This window comes from Quercus suber, unplaced genomic scaffold, assembly GCF_002906115.3.
Source record: "Quercus suber isolate HL8 unplaced genomic scaffold, Cork oak 2.0 scaffold_39, whole genome shotgun sequence".
Lineage (NCBI taxonomy): Eukaryota > Viridiplantae > Streptophyta > Magnoliopsida > Fagales > Fagaceae > Quercus > Quercus suber.
Window position 1 is genome coordinate 1,799,246 of NW_027069504.1, and position 13,790 is coordinate 1,813,035.

The following is a 13,790-nucleotide window of genomic DNA, read 5'->3' on the forward strand; positions in this document are numbered from 1 at the left end:
TGTCATATATTTAATGATTTTTTTTAATAAAAAAAATTTAATTAAACTGAATGAAACTTATATGTATTTCATCTCGTATATTACTAATCATGTTTCAGACTAAAAAAAAAACAGAGTCAAACAGTGTGATCTTATATAAATAATAAATACAATATTTTAAATTTATAGTTAAAATTTTTTCAATAGTTTAGGAATGAAAAAAAAAAATTAAACTAAAGGACAAATTATATAATATTTTCAATAATTTAAGACAAAGAAGAAGACCTTTTATCATTTGGGGACTCAAGTCAAAATTTATGTCATGAAAATAGGATAAAGTTTAGCTACAAATTCGGTTGTAGTCATTGGATACAACTCCTACTAAAAAATTAATATTAGAGTCAAACAGTGTGATCTTATATAAATAATAAATACAATATTTTAAATTTATAGTTAAAATTTTTTCAATAGTTTAGGAATGAAAAAAAAAAATTAAACTAAAGGACAAATTATATAATATTTTCAATAATTTAAGACAAAGAAGAAGACCTTTTATCATTTGGGGACTCAAGTCAAAATTTATGTCATGAAAATAGGATAAAGTTTAGCTACAAATTCGGTTGTAGTCATTGGATACAACTCCTACTAAAAAATTAATATGTATAGTTGCAATTTTTGAAAATTTAATTGTTAAATTGCATATTCATTATATACTTAAAACGAATATCAAATTTCGTGCCAATTAAATGTTATTTACTATTTAATTCATAATTTTTTTTTTATCTTTTATAAAATTTTTAAGCACAGAGAAATATAAGAAGAAAATATAATCTAATGGTTGATTTTTCAAAATTTACATCTAAAAAAACTAAAAATTGAGATAGAATTTGTAACTTGCTATTCTCTTGCTGAGCAAACAAAGATTTCCCTCTGCAGAAAATGTATTGAATAGAGTTGTAGTTACTAATTATAACTAAGTTTGTAGCCAAATTTTGTAAATGAAAATAATATAAGTTTGTAACCAAAACTTTGTACATGAAAATAATATTTTGACCAAAATTTTCTATATCTAAGATTCTAATGAACTTAGACATATGGTTATTAATTGGCTAAAAAGAAGTACAGGGGCTTATTTGTAAATGAGATTAAAAAATAATACTAAAAAGATCCAACAACCCGGAAGTGAATAACTGGACTCCGACCTTTTCATCGAAGGTGGAAACATAGACGACACCACACAACACGACACGGCACGCCACTGCTCTTCTCAGTCTTCACTCTTCCGGTATGAATCTCTATAATCCTTTCAATTTTCAATTCTATATCCATTACAACCATCGTTATACTTATCTAGATTTTCATATTATATCTCTAACATGATCAATTCTTAATTTAATGCTCTTTGATTAATGTTGTTTTTGATCATATATATATCCATGAAGTTCATTTTTTCAGTATTAGTTTGATTATTGCTTTGATATCCATTGGTTTTGATGTAAAAATTTCTGGGTTTTGATCAGTTTGACTCAATTATCTCTTGCAACCAAAAAACAAAGAAAATTTAAAAGATGATGGGTTATGGGTCTTATGGTTATGTACCTTCATCATCAACTTCAAATTTATCAGCTTTAGCTCCACCTTTTACTGTTGATCGGTCTGCTGTTCCAAAACCCATTTCAAATCCACTTGTGGATTTGAATGATTCCCCTTATGGTGTTCCCTTGAATCCTTCTCTGCACAATTGGCTCCCTTCCCACTATCCCAATTCTAGAACCGATTTCTTTTCCAACCACACTTCAGAATTTGATCCCTTTCCTTCATCTGATGCGTTTCGATACCCGGGCTTGGAGGAGATTAAGTCACCCAATGCCCATTTGTCTCCAGTGAACCCTATTGCACCTGCTGCTTCTTCTGATGCATTCTTGTATAGTCAATGCTCGGATGGTGTCGCCACAAGTATTCTTGAAGCTAAACCATATTATCCCTCGTATGTCCCACCTGCAACTCAAAGCTCTACTAGTCCCTTGGTGGTTCCTGATGATATTAGTTATGATTGGTTTTCGAGTTCCCATGCTCCAGCCTTAGATGCATCCTCTCACAATGATTACACTCAGGCCAGTTTGGATTATACTGCCCTTTGGGGTGACTCATGGAGTAGATTTGGAGACTGGGATCATGGTAAACAGGTGGAACTTGATGGGAGTTTCTGCTCAAAGGGGTCGAGTGTAGCTGGTTCATCCATTTACAAGAATTATATGAACCAAGGTATCTCTACTTTACCTTTAAATATAGATGCTTTTTTTACTAATTTCGGTTAGTATGAGTGTTAGTTATCTTTCTTGTGGGTGCTACAGAGTACCACTTTCAATCTTATTATGGTTCAATGTCATTGGTCAATTTGTTCTTCTTGAAATTTGTGTTATTCTATGAAATTCATTTTTTGCACAGTTTTCTTAATTTTACTCATCTTTGTCTGTGGCACCTGTTTTCTATGTATCTGTAATTTTGATTTTTATGGATCACTTAGCTATCTTCTCATTGGCTGTGGCACCTGTTTTACATATCACCTTAGATGGAGTTTTTGGACGACTCTGCTGGATCCTCTATGAACTCTTAAATTGATTTTTAAAAATCCAGACAATACATTGCTGTGTAAAATTCTCAATTTCGTCAATGCTATGATGCCTTAACCTGAGATCTCTCTCTCTCCCCCTACATCCCTACATCCAACCCACAGTTTGTGTAATATCCTTCATCAATTTGCCCATTAAATCCCATTATCATGCAAACAAGGGGATTGCATGATACATGCCAGCTGGATAGTTTTGGGTGAGTCTGCTGGATCCTCTGAACTTTTAAATTGATTTGTAAAAATGCAGACAATACATGCCTGTGTAACATTCTCAATTTGGTGAACACTAAGATAGAAAACCACTGATGCAGGGCATTTCAAGAGGCTATTTACATTTTTAGCCTTGACACAAACCAGTAGCAAGTAGCAACAGTAGCTAATTCAGCAGCCAGCCTAATCCTCTTGTAACTAATTAGTTTGTTAGATGATTGTTTAAGCATTGGCCAATAGGATTTAGACACTTGTCAATCATATAGAAGGCTGGCAAAGTCAATTGACTAGTATAAGTACAAGAATGTAAGCACTTTGTAAATCAGTTTTGTATGTGAATGGCAATAAGCCTTTGAGATCTTTTCTTGAAAACTTTGTGTTCTTCGCAGTGCTGCCTAACCACCTATCAATTAGTTCTAAGCAACTCACATTCCATCTAATTCTAAATCATATCACAGCCCATCACCTTCCCTGCATCAGCCCCCTCAACCTGATCCCCCACACCACCCCCCCCCCCCTCCAAAAAAAAAAAAAAACATTTTTGAAATACCCTTCATCAATATTTCCCATTATCTCAGGATCAAGGGGAATGTGTGATACACACAATTGGCTTCCCATTTTATTTTGGGCATTAAGCTTTATAATTTTTCCTGATTTTGTAAAGAACACATGCAATGGGGGTTGGAATGGTAGCCATCTGTAGAAGGTTAAACTGAAAAGGAGATTGAGAGAGATTGATTTGGGTAATCAAAGTATTTTTTTGCTATATTCATTTATATTTTTAGCCTTCACTTCATCCTGTTTTATCATATAGGATGTCTTATAAGAGACTTCCCTCACCCTTTTTCTCAACTTGCACAAGGGTGAACAAACAAAATCTTATTTAAAACTTCTAGGCAGATCTGGCCAGTACTTAGATTTTGAGGATTAGGGATAGGGTTTGGTGGGAAGAGGGTTGGAAAGTAGTAAGAATTAGAGGGTTTCCAATGGAGGGAAGGAACAGTAAGATGGATGGATGAAACAAAGGGGAAAAATCAAAATTTGGGTTGCTGCAAACAGTGCTGTGAACTCTTAGAAGGTTGCATCACACAAACCAATAACTAGCTTCATGGGTTCTCTAAAAATCTGAAAGCTTTATTATTCCCAATAGAAATCATTACTACTCTTTAAAATAGAAGATTAATACCTATCCCTAGTTGAAATAAGATTTTATTTAAACTCCTGATAAGGCTTGGACTTGGACTTCCTAGGCTTTAATACTAAACCCAAACTAAATAACTGAACTCAAATTAAACCAAAATAAGACCGAATGGACTATTAGCACAGCCCATCCCAGAAATTATTAAATTACAAAATAACCCTTGCCACTTAAAAATAAATAAAACAAAATAAAACTGGCATTGACCTACTGCATGCATCAATTGGCCTCACTCAAACCCTTATGTTTCTATATGTATTTATTACTATTTGTTTATTGTTTAGAGAAAAAAAAAATTATTTTAATTCAGTCTTGTTGAATTTTAGAAGTCCATTGTATTTTTTATTGGTCAATTAGTTTTTTTAGGTCTTATTAGTTAATTAGGTTATTATTGTTTTATTTAATTATTTAATTTCCTAGAGTTAAGATTATTCTGTAATTCATTAATTGGATGAGTTAAGGTTATATTTGTAATTCATTAATTGGATTTTCCTATATAAGTTAGAACCAATGAAGAATGGACACGAACACGGACGCAAACACAGACACAAAGCATATTTCTCCTTGATTATTATGATTTTTTATAATGCACAGGAGCTGCTAATGCATCTAAGGGTTTGAACACATGAAGAAGCTTTTTTTTTTTGATAGGTAACACACGTGAAGAATCTTCCCATATCATTGATATGTTAGGTTGGGAAAAGGATGGTGGGTCTGTAAGCATGGAGCAGTCAAATGATAAATCCTTCTCAGGGTCAAAACCCAGAATCATGCCTGTTGATTATTCAAAATCATCTCTCTCAGATCGTACTTCAGTACTTCCAGAAAACCACCCTGAGGCACCATCCTATAAACTAGTCACAAATTCCAGGAACTGTCAAGTACCATACAGTGCTTCATATGAGAAAGACATGAGAGAGCATGATGCTAGTCTGAGTGGCAGTGCATCATTTCTGACATCTTCACCTTCGCTTGTCATTAGACCTCCAGATGTTGTCACCACCATTTCTGCATCAAATAAAGGTCCATTAAAGGATGTGAATTTTAGGACTGATGCAGCTGATCCTGATCTTCATGGTAACAATCCCACTTATGTGAATGAACTGCATCCCTTGTTAAGTTCTGAAGGCAAAGTTCGGTTCGATGCCAGCCAACTCAGAATTCATTTAGACATAAATGATCCTGTTAGTGTGGAATCATTCTCGGCAAAAAACAAAGAGCTGTCAATGGAAAAAAGCATTTCTGAGGATGCTTTGGATCAAATATTCAAAGCAAAATCAGGAGTTCAAATTTCTCATACAAGTTCAGATGGATTCAATTTGCCCCTTGAATTTACCCAAGCCGTCAATTCTGTTGAGAATTCTTCTGAGAGCTTAGATCATTATAACCCTGCTGTGGACTCACCATGCTGGAAAGGAGCACCAATTGGTTGTTTTTCACCATTTGAAGCTTCTAAGGCTGTCAGTTCTCAGTACCTGAAGACATTAGAATCATGCAATAATTCAGATTTTCAACTGCCTCAGTTTTTCCCTTTCAATATTGATGATGCTGTAAAACTCTCCTCACAAAATCCAATTGAGAAGACAGTGTATCATGAAATTGGATCTCTGGAAAATAGTTTAGCACCTTCTCCAAAGAGGCCTTCAGTTGCTAATTTAACATTTAGTGAATGCAGATCAGATGATGCTGCTAAAGCTGGATCCTTTTATTCTAAAGAAAGCTGTGGCTATGAGGTTCAACATTCTGATAAAGCTTTTGAACCTGGGAAAGATGATGCTTCACCCAGCCAGTCTACAGGTTATTTGGACTTAAAATCTTTACTCACAATGCAACATCTTGAAGAAAGTACTGTAACATCTGAAAAAAAGCACTCATTAGAGACTTGTGTTGTGGATGCTGGATCAAATAGAAACAATCCTTCAAGATCTGGTACATCAAATGTGCCATTCCATGGCACTGAAGATTCTCTGTCTTCACTGGCTTCTGTTGAAGATGCTTCTGCTAAGCTTACCAAATTGCATAAGGCAGATTCAACTTCAAAAATAGATGTCCAGATGTTGGTTAATACAATTTATAACCTGTCTGAAACGCTTTTATTTCACTCTTCAAATGATTCAATTGAACTGAAGGAAGGAGACCATGAGGCTCTTAAAAATGTCATCCTTAATCTTCATCAATGTTTATTAAAGGGCACTGAACAAAAGCTTCCAACACCAGAATCACTGTTTCCTGAGCAGGGCACATCTCAATATCTTGAAGAGTTACCCAAGCTTCACAAGGTATGTTGTTTCTTCTGTTTGGATTGTTCTCCAATACCAACCCCCCCCCCCCTCCCCCCCCCCCCCCCAAATGCAGGAACATGTATAGCATGAAGAGATTTTACGCTAAAAGTCATGATGATCTTTTAGATATGAGAAACAATTTTGCAGCATGACGAGCTATTTATATGGGTCATAGACCTTGGATATAATATAAAGATAATTCATCTTTCTTAGGAGAACAGCTTTCTTCTCTTGAGGAAGTTTTGACTTTCCAGCCATCTGCATAATGATAATTTCTTGAAATGAGATGGATGCGTAATATGTATAAGATGTAGCTCCCTGTTTACAGTAAAAGTCAAAATGATCTTTTAGATATGGGAATCAATTTTGCAACATGATGGGCATTTTATATGGGTTGTAGACCCCAGATATATTATAAGAAAACTTATCTTTCTTAGGAGGAGCTTTCTTCTTTTGAGGAAGTTTTGACTTTCCAGCCATCTGTATAAATGATAATTTCTTGAAATGAGATGAATGCGTAAGATATAAAAGATGCAGCTCCCTTTTTATTCTAGCCGGCTGAAAGGCTACAAACCCAGTATAATCTTTTTTTCACCAATTTAACTTTATTAGTTTTATGTAGATTATGACAGTAATATGACTGTTTCTTTTGTAACAATGTACTCTTATTTATAGGGATTTGTGAAGTCTACCACCTTCTATTCTAGATTGAATTTGTCAGTTGTTTTTGTCATTTGTTGCTTTTCTTGCTTTTAAATTTGGTTCCATGATGCTGAGGTAAAGTAAATCAGCACAAGAATATTTTTGTAATATCTCAATTACGCTGTATGGATAATGTCTTCTTCAGGAAGTGAGTGGGGACAGGCCTAGGTTGGCAAAGGAGGCTGCAATTATTGCTCAGGATCAGCTTGACCATCAGTGTCTACATGAGGAAAAGCATCATCATATTGTGTCTGTTAATAAAAATGAGAAGGTATCAGATTCTGATTGTGTGAAGGGTGATGCTAACATGGTGAAAGAAGATAATATGACCCAGGTATTTTTTTCTGTTTATTTTGTATATAAGAATAATAAATGTTAACCATTATTCTTCCCATGAAGAATGCAAAAGGAGGGGGAGAAAGAAACTAAAATGCCATGGATCTTGATTGACAGGCTATTACGAAGGTTCTCAAGGATCATTTTAAATATGAGGAAGATATGCAGCCAAAGAGCCTCTTGTATAAGAATTTATGGCTTGAGGCAGAAGCTGAATTATGTTCCGTTAACTATAAAGCTCGCTATAATCGCATGAAGATTGAAATGGAGAAATCCGAGTTGGACAAGACAAAAGGTTAGAATTTCTATCTAAAACCACTGGTTCTGTCATTATTGCTTAACCTAATTTCTTCTGCTTCAGATGTGCCAGAAAATACTAGGAATGTGGAGAAAGAACTAAGATCCAAGGTTTCTCATGAAATGAACACTGTTGAAAAATTGACCCCTGAGGCTAGGGGTGGCCTTTCCCCTGTTATTTCCATCCAGGATACCCCTTCCATCCCAGATGTTATGTCCAGATATAGTATTCTAAAAGACCGGATCGACCACTCGAATTCCGCTACAGATGTGGAGGGACAATCAAGCTCAAAAGTGTATCCTGATCTGAACAAGGTTGACCAGTTGGCATCTGAAACAGCTGAAGAAAAGTCTCTGACCCAAGATATTTCCATTCAGAATTCTCCCATCATTGACACCACCTGCCATGCAGATAGTGTTATGGCTAGATTTCACATTCTAAAATGCCGGGCTGAGAATTCAAATTCTGTAACATCTACAGATGTAGAGGAGCCATCAAGCATAGATGTTATTCCTGATCTGACCAACGTTGACAAATTGGTGCATGAAGCAACTGAAGTGAAGGTTAGCCCGATCCCAGATGTTTCCACCCAGAATTCTCCTGTTTCAACCCTGAGCCGCCACACGGAAGATGTCGACTCTTCTGTCATGGCCAGATTCCATGTCCTTAAACACCGGATTGACAATGTGAATTCCATGAACGTGAAAAGGCAAGAATTTCCAGAGGTCTTCCATTTTGGATTTGCTGGTGAGAGTAAGCAGAGGCCAATTATTAGAGACAAATCAGAGGATGGAAGTGTGGATGTAACACTGGCACCTGTCTTGCAGCACCCCACTGCCGACAGTTCTGAAGGCGGTTTAACTGTGAAGGAGTTCTATCTGTGTAAGGATGACCCAGTGATCCAACCTTGTCAGTCCAACAGGCTTGGTGACCCACTTCCAGCAGGTTGGTTTGACACTACATCTGATTGGGAACATGTAATGAAGGAGGATTTTGAAGAGTAGAACTGTCAAGACCTGAATCTCCCTTTGGTAAATGGCTCTATATCCTCTGAAAGACATTTATATGCTGTTTCTGGTAAAGAAACATGGCAGCTACTTGTATTATAAAGAGTATACGACTGCTCTCTGAACTTGTAAAAAGCTCATAAACGCGTCTGGATTTTCAGAACCTATTTGTTTGTTTCTTTTCTTTTTTTAGCTATTTGTCTAGCAACTTGTATAGCTTTCTGTTTCTGTGTTCTGCATATATTTTGGTACTTGTTGATCTATCTGAAGTGGTTTAGGATTAAATTCCTTGGAGCAATATTATGGCCTAGCTTCAGCAGCCAAAGATAACAGTTACCTAGCTGGAACAAAAGATATATAAATATATTTATATATGATCCACATAAAAAGTGAAATAGATCTCCATGAGTCTAGTTAAAATTATGTTTCAACATTTAGTTTACTCCTATATTTTACTTCCTTTTTTTTTTCCTTACAATAAGTGGTTGAAAAGAGATGAAACTATGTAATCTTAAAGGATAAATCAAGGCGAGCAGTACCTCCATCACTCTGCTGTGAACTAGTTTTATTTTTTGTTTATCTTATATTAGAGATGAACTACTTCAGTGGTTTACCAAAAAGGGTTCAGTTTATCTCTAGTATTTTTTTAACTGGAGGTGTTATTTTGTTTTAAATACACAATAGTAAGTAGCGGTGAGTTTTAATTTTTACATTTTATTTAGTTAGTAGATGATGTGACTATTTTTCATTAAAATAAAAAGAAATTTCAGTTAAAAAAATATAAGAGGTAAGCCAAACCCTACCAAATATTGACTTACAAGGGTAAACATTTATTACCCATCAATTGATCACAATTATTAGATTTTGAACTGATTTTTTTCAAGCTTATATTAGAACTAAACTAATTATGTAATTTATAAACACAAGCTGCAAACCCTAATTATTTTATAATAACATAATGTAAAATTTATTGGTTAGATAGTGCATGTGTTATTTTTTCTATTTTTATAAGTTTTATGTAATGAAATAAATAATATATTTTATATTTAACAACAATACATAGTGATATATATTTAACTTAATAACGGAGAAGATTTGGACTCACTTTTCAATCCATCTAATAACACACACACACATATATATAGTATCAATGTCATGCCATTTCAAATTTTAATGACCTAGCAGTATTAGATGCATATTAGAATCCTCTCTATTTATTTAGCCCAAAAAAAAAAATCCTCTCTATTTTAAATGGATTCATTTCATAGTTAAAATAAAATAATACAAATATGAAGGTGCATCTTGTTCCATATCCAAATCTAGAAGCTTAGCTCTAAACACAGGGAAATCAACTAACGATAGTAGGTGAAGAATCGGAACCCATAAACTTTGAGAAGGCAAGCAACAACCAAGCTGGAATTGCGAGAGTCTATTTGCTGGACACACTTGATTAAGTTCACATATTCAAATGTTTAAAAAACAAAATGTGGGGTTTGGAGTGATCCCCTCATGCTTGCATGCCCTGTTTTGCCATAAGAAAAGAAGTCTTCTTGGTCTTTATTTATTTACTTTATTATCAATTTGATCACTTCCAGTCATCCTTTTGACTGGAAGATGCCCAGAAGAAAGAGAATGCATCTTAACGAGAGAAAAGGAAAGATTTGTTGACTTGACCCACAACAGTTAGAGGATGTGATTCGTGAATGCTCAGCCTTTTAATCAGCCAATTACATGGGAAATGGTTTATCCCTTCAATTATAAATAACTAGTAAGTTACCACTGCAATGCAATGCACATATAATATTATAATATTTTATGTAAAAATTAAAGTTTTAGAGAATGTTGTATATGCATTATAATATAATTATTATAGAATTTTATTAGTAATGAGTTCATCATAAAAAGCAAAAATTATAAATTGCACACACATATCTATTTTAATTATTTAATTGAAGCAATGAGAAAAAAAAAATTGAAGGAATATTATAGAATAAAAGTTTATATAGAACAAAATACACATCCTAAATACCCATAGTCATTCACATCATTTACAAAACCCCCAAATCCACAACATTCGACATTAACATCAAAATCGTAATTGTCATTGTCACTCAATAAAAAATGCAAGCTCCCTTCTTTGGTTGTAGCCAACTCATAACTGGTTAGGATTAAATGAAATAGCAATGTTAGAGCTTGGTAAGTATCATCAAAAGATTGAAGGTAAATGACATTGTTTTTGGTTTATATGTATTTGACATGGGATAGCATGAAGGGCTATGGGTAGATATATATAAAGGCATAGAAATGTAAGAGGTGAAAATGGTGAATTAAAATGTAAAGAGTTTTGTGTGTATGTGTGAGGGATGAAAAGTCCTGAAACATTGAACTAAAGGATACATAGAATATTTATTTTTAAATTAGAAAAGTCTTGAAATATTGAAACAAATAAAACAAAAAGTCAATATTTAATTTGTTCTTATCTCTAACGTGGCACTTAAGGATATTTCAATTCTCTTTGTATAAAATGCGCCACTTGACAGAATCTCATACTTTTCCATATGAGATCTCTGCTTTTATATATATATATATATATATTGTCTGTTTTGCTAAGATGGTTCCTAGAAGAAAAGGGCCACTTGCACACCTAAAAGATGAAAAGGGTTCTATTTATTTATTTTATTATCAATTTGATAACTTCTGGTCATTCTATTGACTGGAAGATGCTTGGAAGAGAGAGAAGGCATCATGACAAAAGAAAAAGAAAAAGAAAGATTTGTTGACTTGACCCACAACAGTTAAAGGGTGAAAAATGTAATTTTCTTTTAGAGGAAGAATATGAAAAATGTAATTTAATAAAAAGATTTAACTTACTTAATTATAATATTATTTTATATAAATAGAAAAGATGTTATTAAAATGACACATTTTTTTTAATATATTGTAATCAATTGACTGATTTGAACATATCTAATAATATTTTAAAAAAATGTACACCCTCATTCCATGAAACACATATAATATGTTACATTAAGTTTAAATTATTATATAAGTTTAGAATTAAAGTTTTTTCTTTCAAAATATAAATATATAATGTCTATATTATTAAAATTTGAATTTTAAGGTAATTTTTTGAATATTCATCATGTTTATTGCTTTTTTTGGAATTACAAAAAGTCTATTTGCTGGACACACTTAATTTAGTTCACATATTAAAATGTTTAAAAAACAAAATGTGGGTTTGGAGACTGATCCCCTCATGCTTGCATACCATGTTTTGCCAAAAGAAAAGAAGTCTTCATGGTCTTTATTTATTTACTTTATTATCAATTTGATAACTTCCAGTCATCCTTTTGACTGGGAGATGCCTATAGAGGAAGAATATGAAAAATGTAATTTAATAAAAAGATTTAACTTACTTAATTATAATATTATTTTATATAAATAGAAAAGATGTTATTAAAATGACACATTTTTTTTAATATATTGTAATCAATTGACTGATTTGAACATATCTAATAATATTTTAAAAAAATGTACACCCTCATTCCATGAAACACATATAATATGTTACATTAAGTTTAAATTATTATATAAGTTTAGAATTAAAGTTTTTTCTTTCAAAATATAAATATATAATGTCTATATTATTAAAATTTGAATTTTAAGGTAATTTTTTGAATATTCATCATGTTTATTGCTTTTTTTGGAATTACAAAAAGTCTATTTGCTGGACACACTTAATTTAGTTCACATATTAAAATGTTTAAAAAACAAAATGTGGGTTTGGAGACTGATCCCCTCATGCTTGCATACCATGTTTTGCCAAAAGAAAAGAAGTCTTCATGGTCTTTATTTATTTACTTTATTATCAATTTGATAACTTCCAGTCATCCTTTTGACTGGGAGATGCCTAGAAGGATGATTGGAAGCTGCCTAGAAGAAAGAGATGGCATCTTGACAAAAGAAAAAGAAAGATAAAGATTTGTTGACTTGACCCACAACAGCTAAAGGATGTGTTTCGTGAATGCTCAGCCTTTTAATCAAGACAATTACGTGGGGAGGCCAGGTTTATCTTTTCATTTGGAGGGTATATTTGTCGTTGTATTGCTAGGACGATTCCTGGAAGAAAAAGGGCCAATTGCACACCTATTTTGTTTAAAGGAAAAAAAGAAGAAGGATTCTATTGTTAGGGGGAAACAAATACCTGCTTTCAAGAATAATCAATCAGTCTGGTAAGAGAGAAAAAAGAAAGAGAAGAAAAGGTCGGAAGGCAGCGTTGTTTCAAGCTACTTTTGAGTATTACAACCACTGCTGCTATTTCTTGAATCTGTTAAGTTTTCACTTTTCAAACACATCTATCTCTTTTATTTATCTTTCCTCAAAAAAAGCCATGTTAAATCATATTCTTCTTCCCTAGTTATTTTACTTTCCGCACACATCCTTCAAATTGTTTTTTTACTAACTTTTTTTTTTTATCCTTCTTATGGTTCAAGATTTACCAACATATTTTCATCGGCTTCAATGAGTACTCAAGGAGCCTCACCATTGACATCGTCATCTTCTTCTTCAAGACAGTGGATTTATGACGTTTTCCTTAGTTTCAGAGGTATAGACACACGTAATAGTTTTACAAATTATCTATATGCTGCTTTGCAACGTTCAGGTATTTTTACCTATAGAGACAAAGAAAGACTTGAAAGAGGAAAATCTATTTCTCCGGAGCTCTTCAAAGCAATAGAAGAATCGAGATTTGCTATTGTTATTCTCTCAAGAAACTATGCATCTTCGACATGGTGCTTAGATGAACTTGGAAAGATCATTCAATGCATGAAAGAGATGGAAATGACAGTTCTACCTATATTTTATAAAGTGGACCCATCTGATGTACGAAAGCAGATGGGAACTTTTGCACAAGCCTTTGCTAAGCATAAAGAACGTTTTAAGGAGAACACAGAGAAACTGCAAACTTGGCGAGCTGCTTTGAGTGAAGTGGCCAATCTTTCTGGGTGGCATTGGCATTTACAAAATAGGTAATCTAACTTGACATTTTTTTAAATGTTTCAAATAGCTCTTCCTATATATGTACCATGAATTACATTATCAACAGTAAGATATTTTGACTATAATATATGTTATGTTAAATCCA

The 13,790-nt window shown here is 33.3% G+C and overlaps 1 protein-coding gene and 1 long non-coding RNA gene across 3 annotated transcripts; both read left to right on the top strand.

Moving 5' to 3' along the window:
- The first annotated feature begins 1,147 nt into the window (after positions 1 to 1,147).
- LOC112003742 (uncharacterized) lies at positions 1,148 to 8,929 on the top strand. Of its 2 annotated transcripts, none has more exons than XM_024035958.2 (6): positions 1,148 to 1,264; positions 1,500 to 2,244; positions 4,671 to 6,298; positions 7,149 to 7,337; positions 7,457 to 7,634; positions 7,701 to 8,929. In XM_024035958.2, the coding sequence occupies exons 2-6, from the start codon at positions 1,548 to 1,550 to the stop codon at positions 8,639 to 8,641; spliced, it is 3,633 nt and encodes a 1,210-aa protein (XP_023891726.2). In that variant the 5' UTR covers positions 1,148 to 1,264; positions 1,500 to 1,547; the 3' UTR covers positions 8,642 to 8,929. The 2 variants fall into 2 exon arrangements, with proteins under 2 accessions (XP_023891726.2, XP_065627183.1); XM_065771111.1 differs by having other exon boundaries at positions 7,710 to 8,929.
- Positions 8,930 to 12,566: 3,637 nt separating this feature from the next.
- Positions 12,567 to 13,790, top strand: LOC136066574 (uncharacterized). The gene is made up of 2 exons (XR_010628075.1): positions 12,567 to 12,973; positions 13,138 to 13,790. It is a non-coding gene; the product is annotated as an uncharacterized LOC136066574 (long non-coding RNA).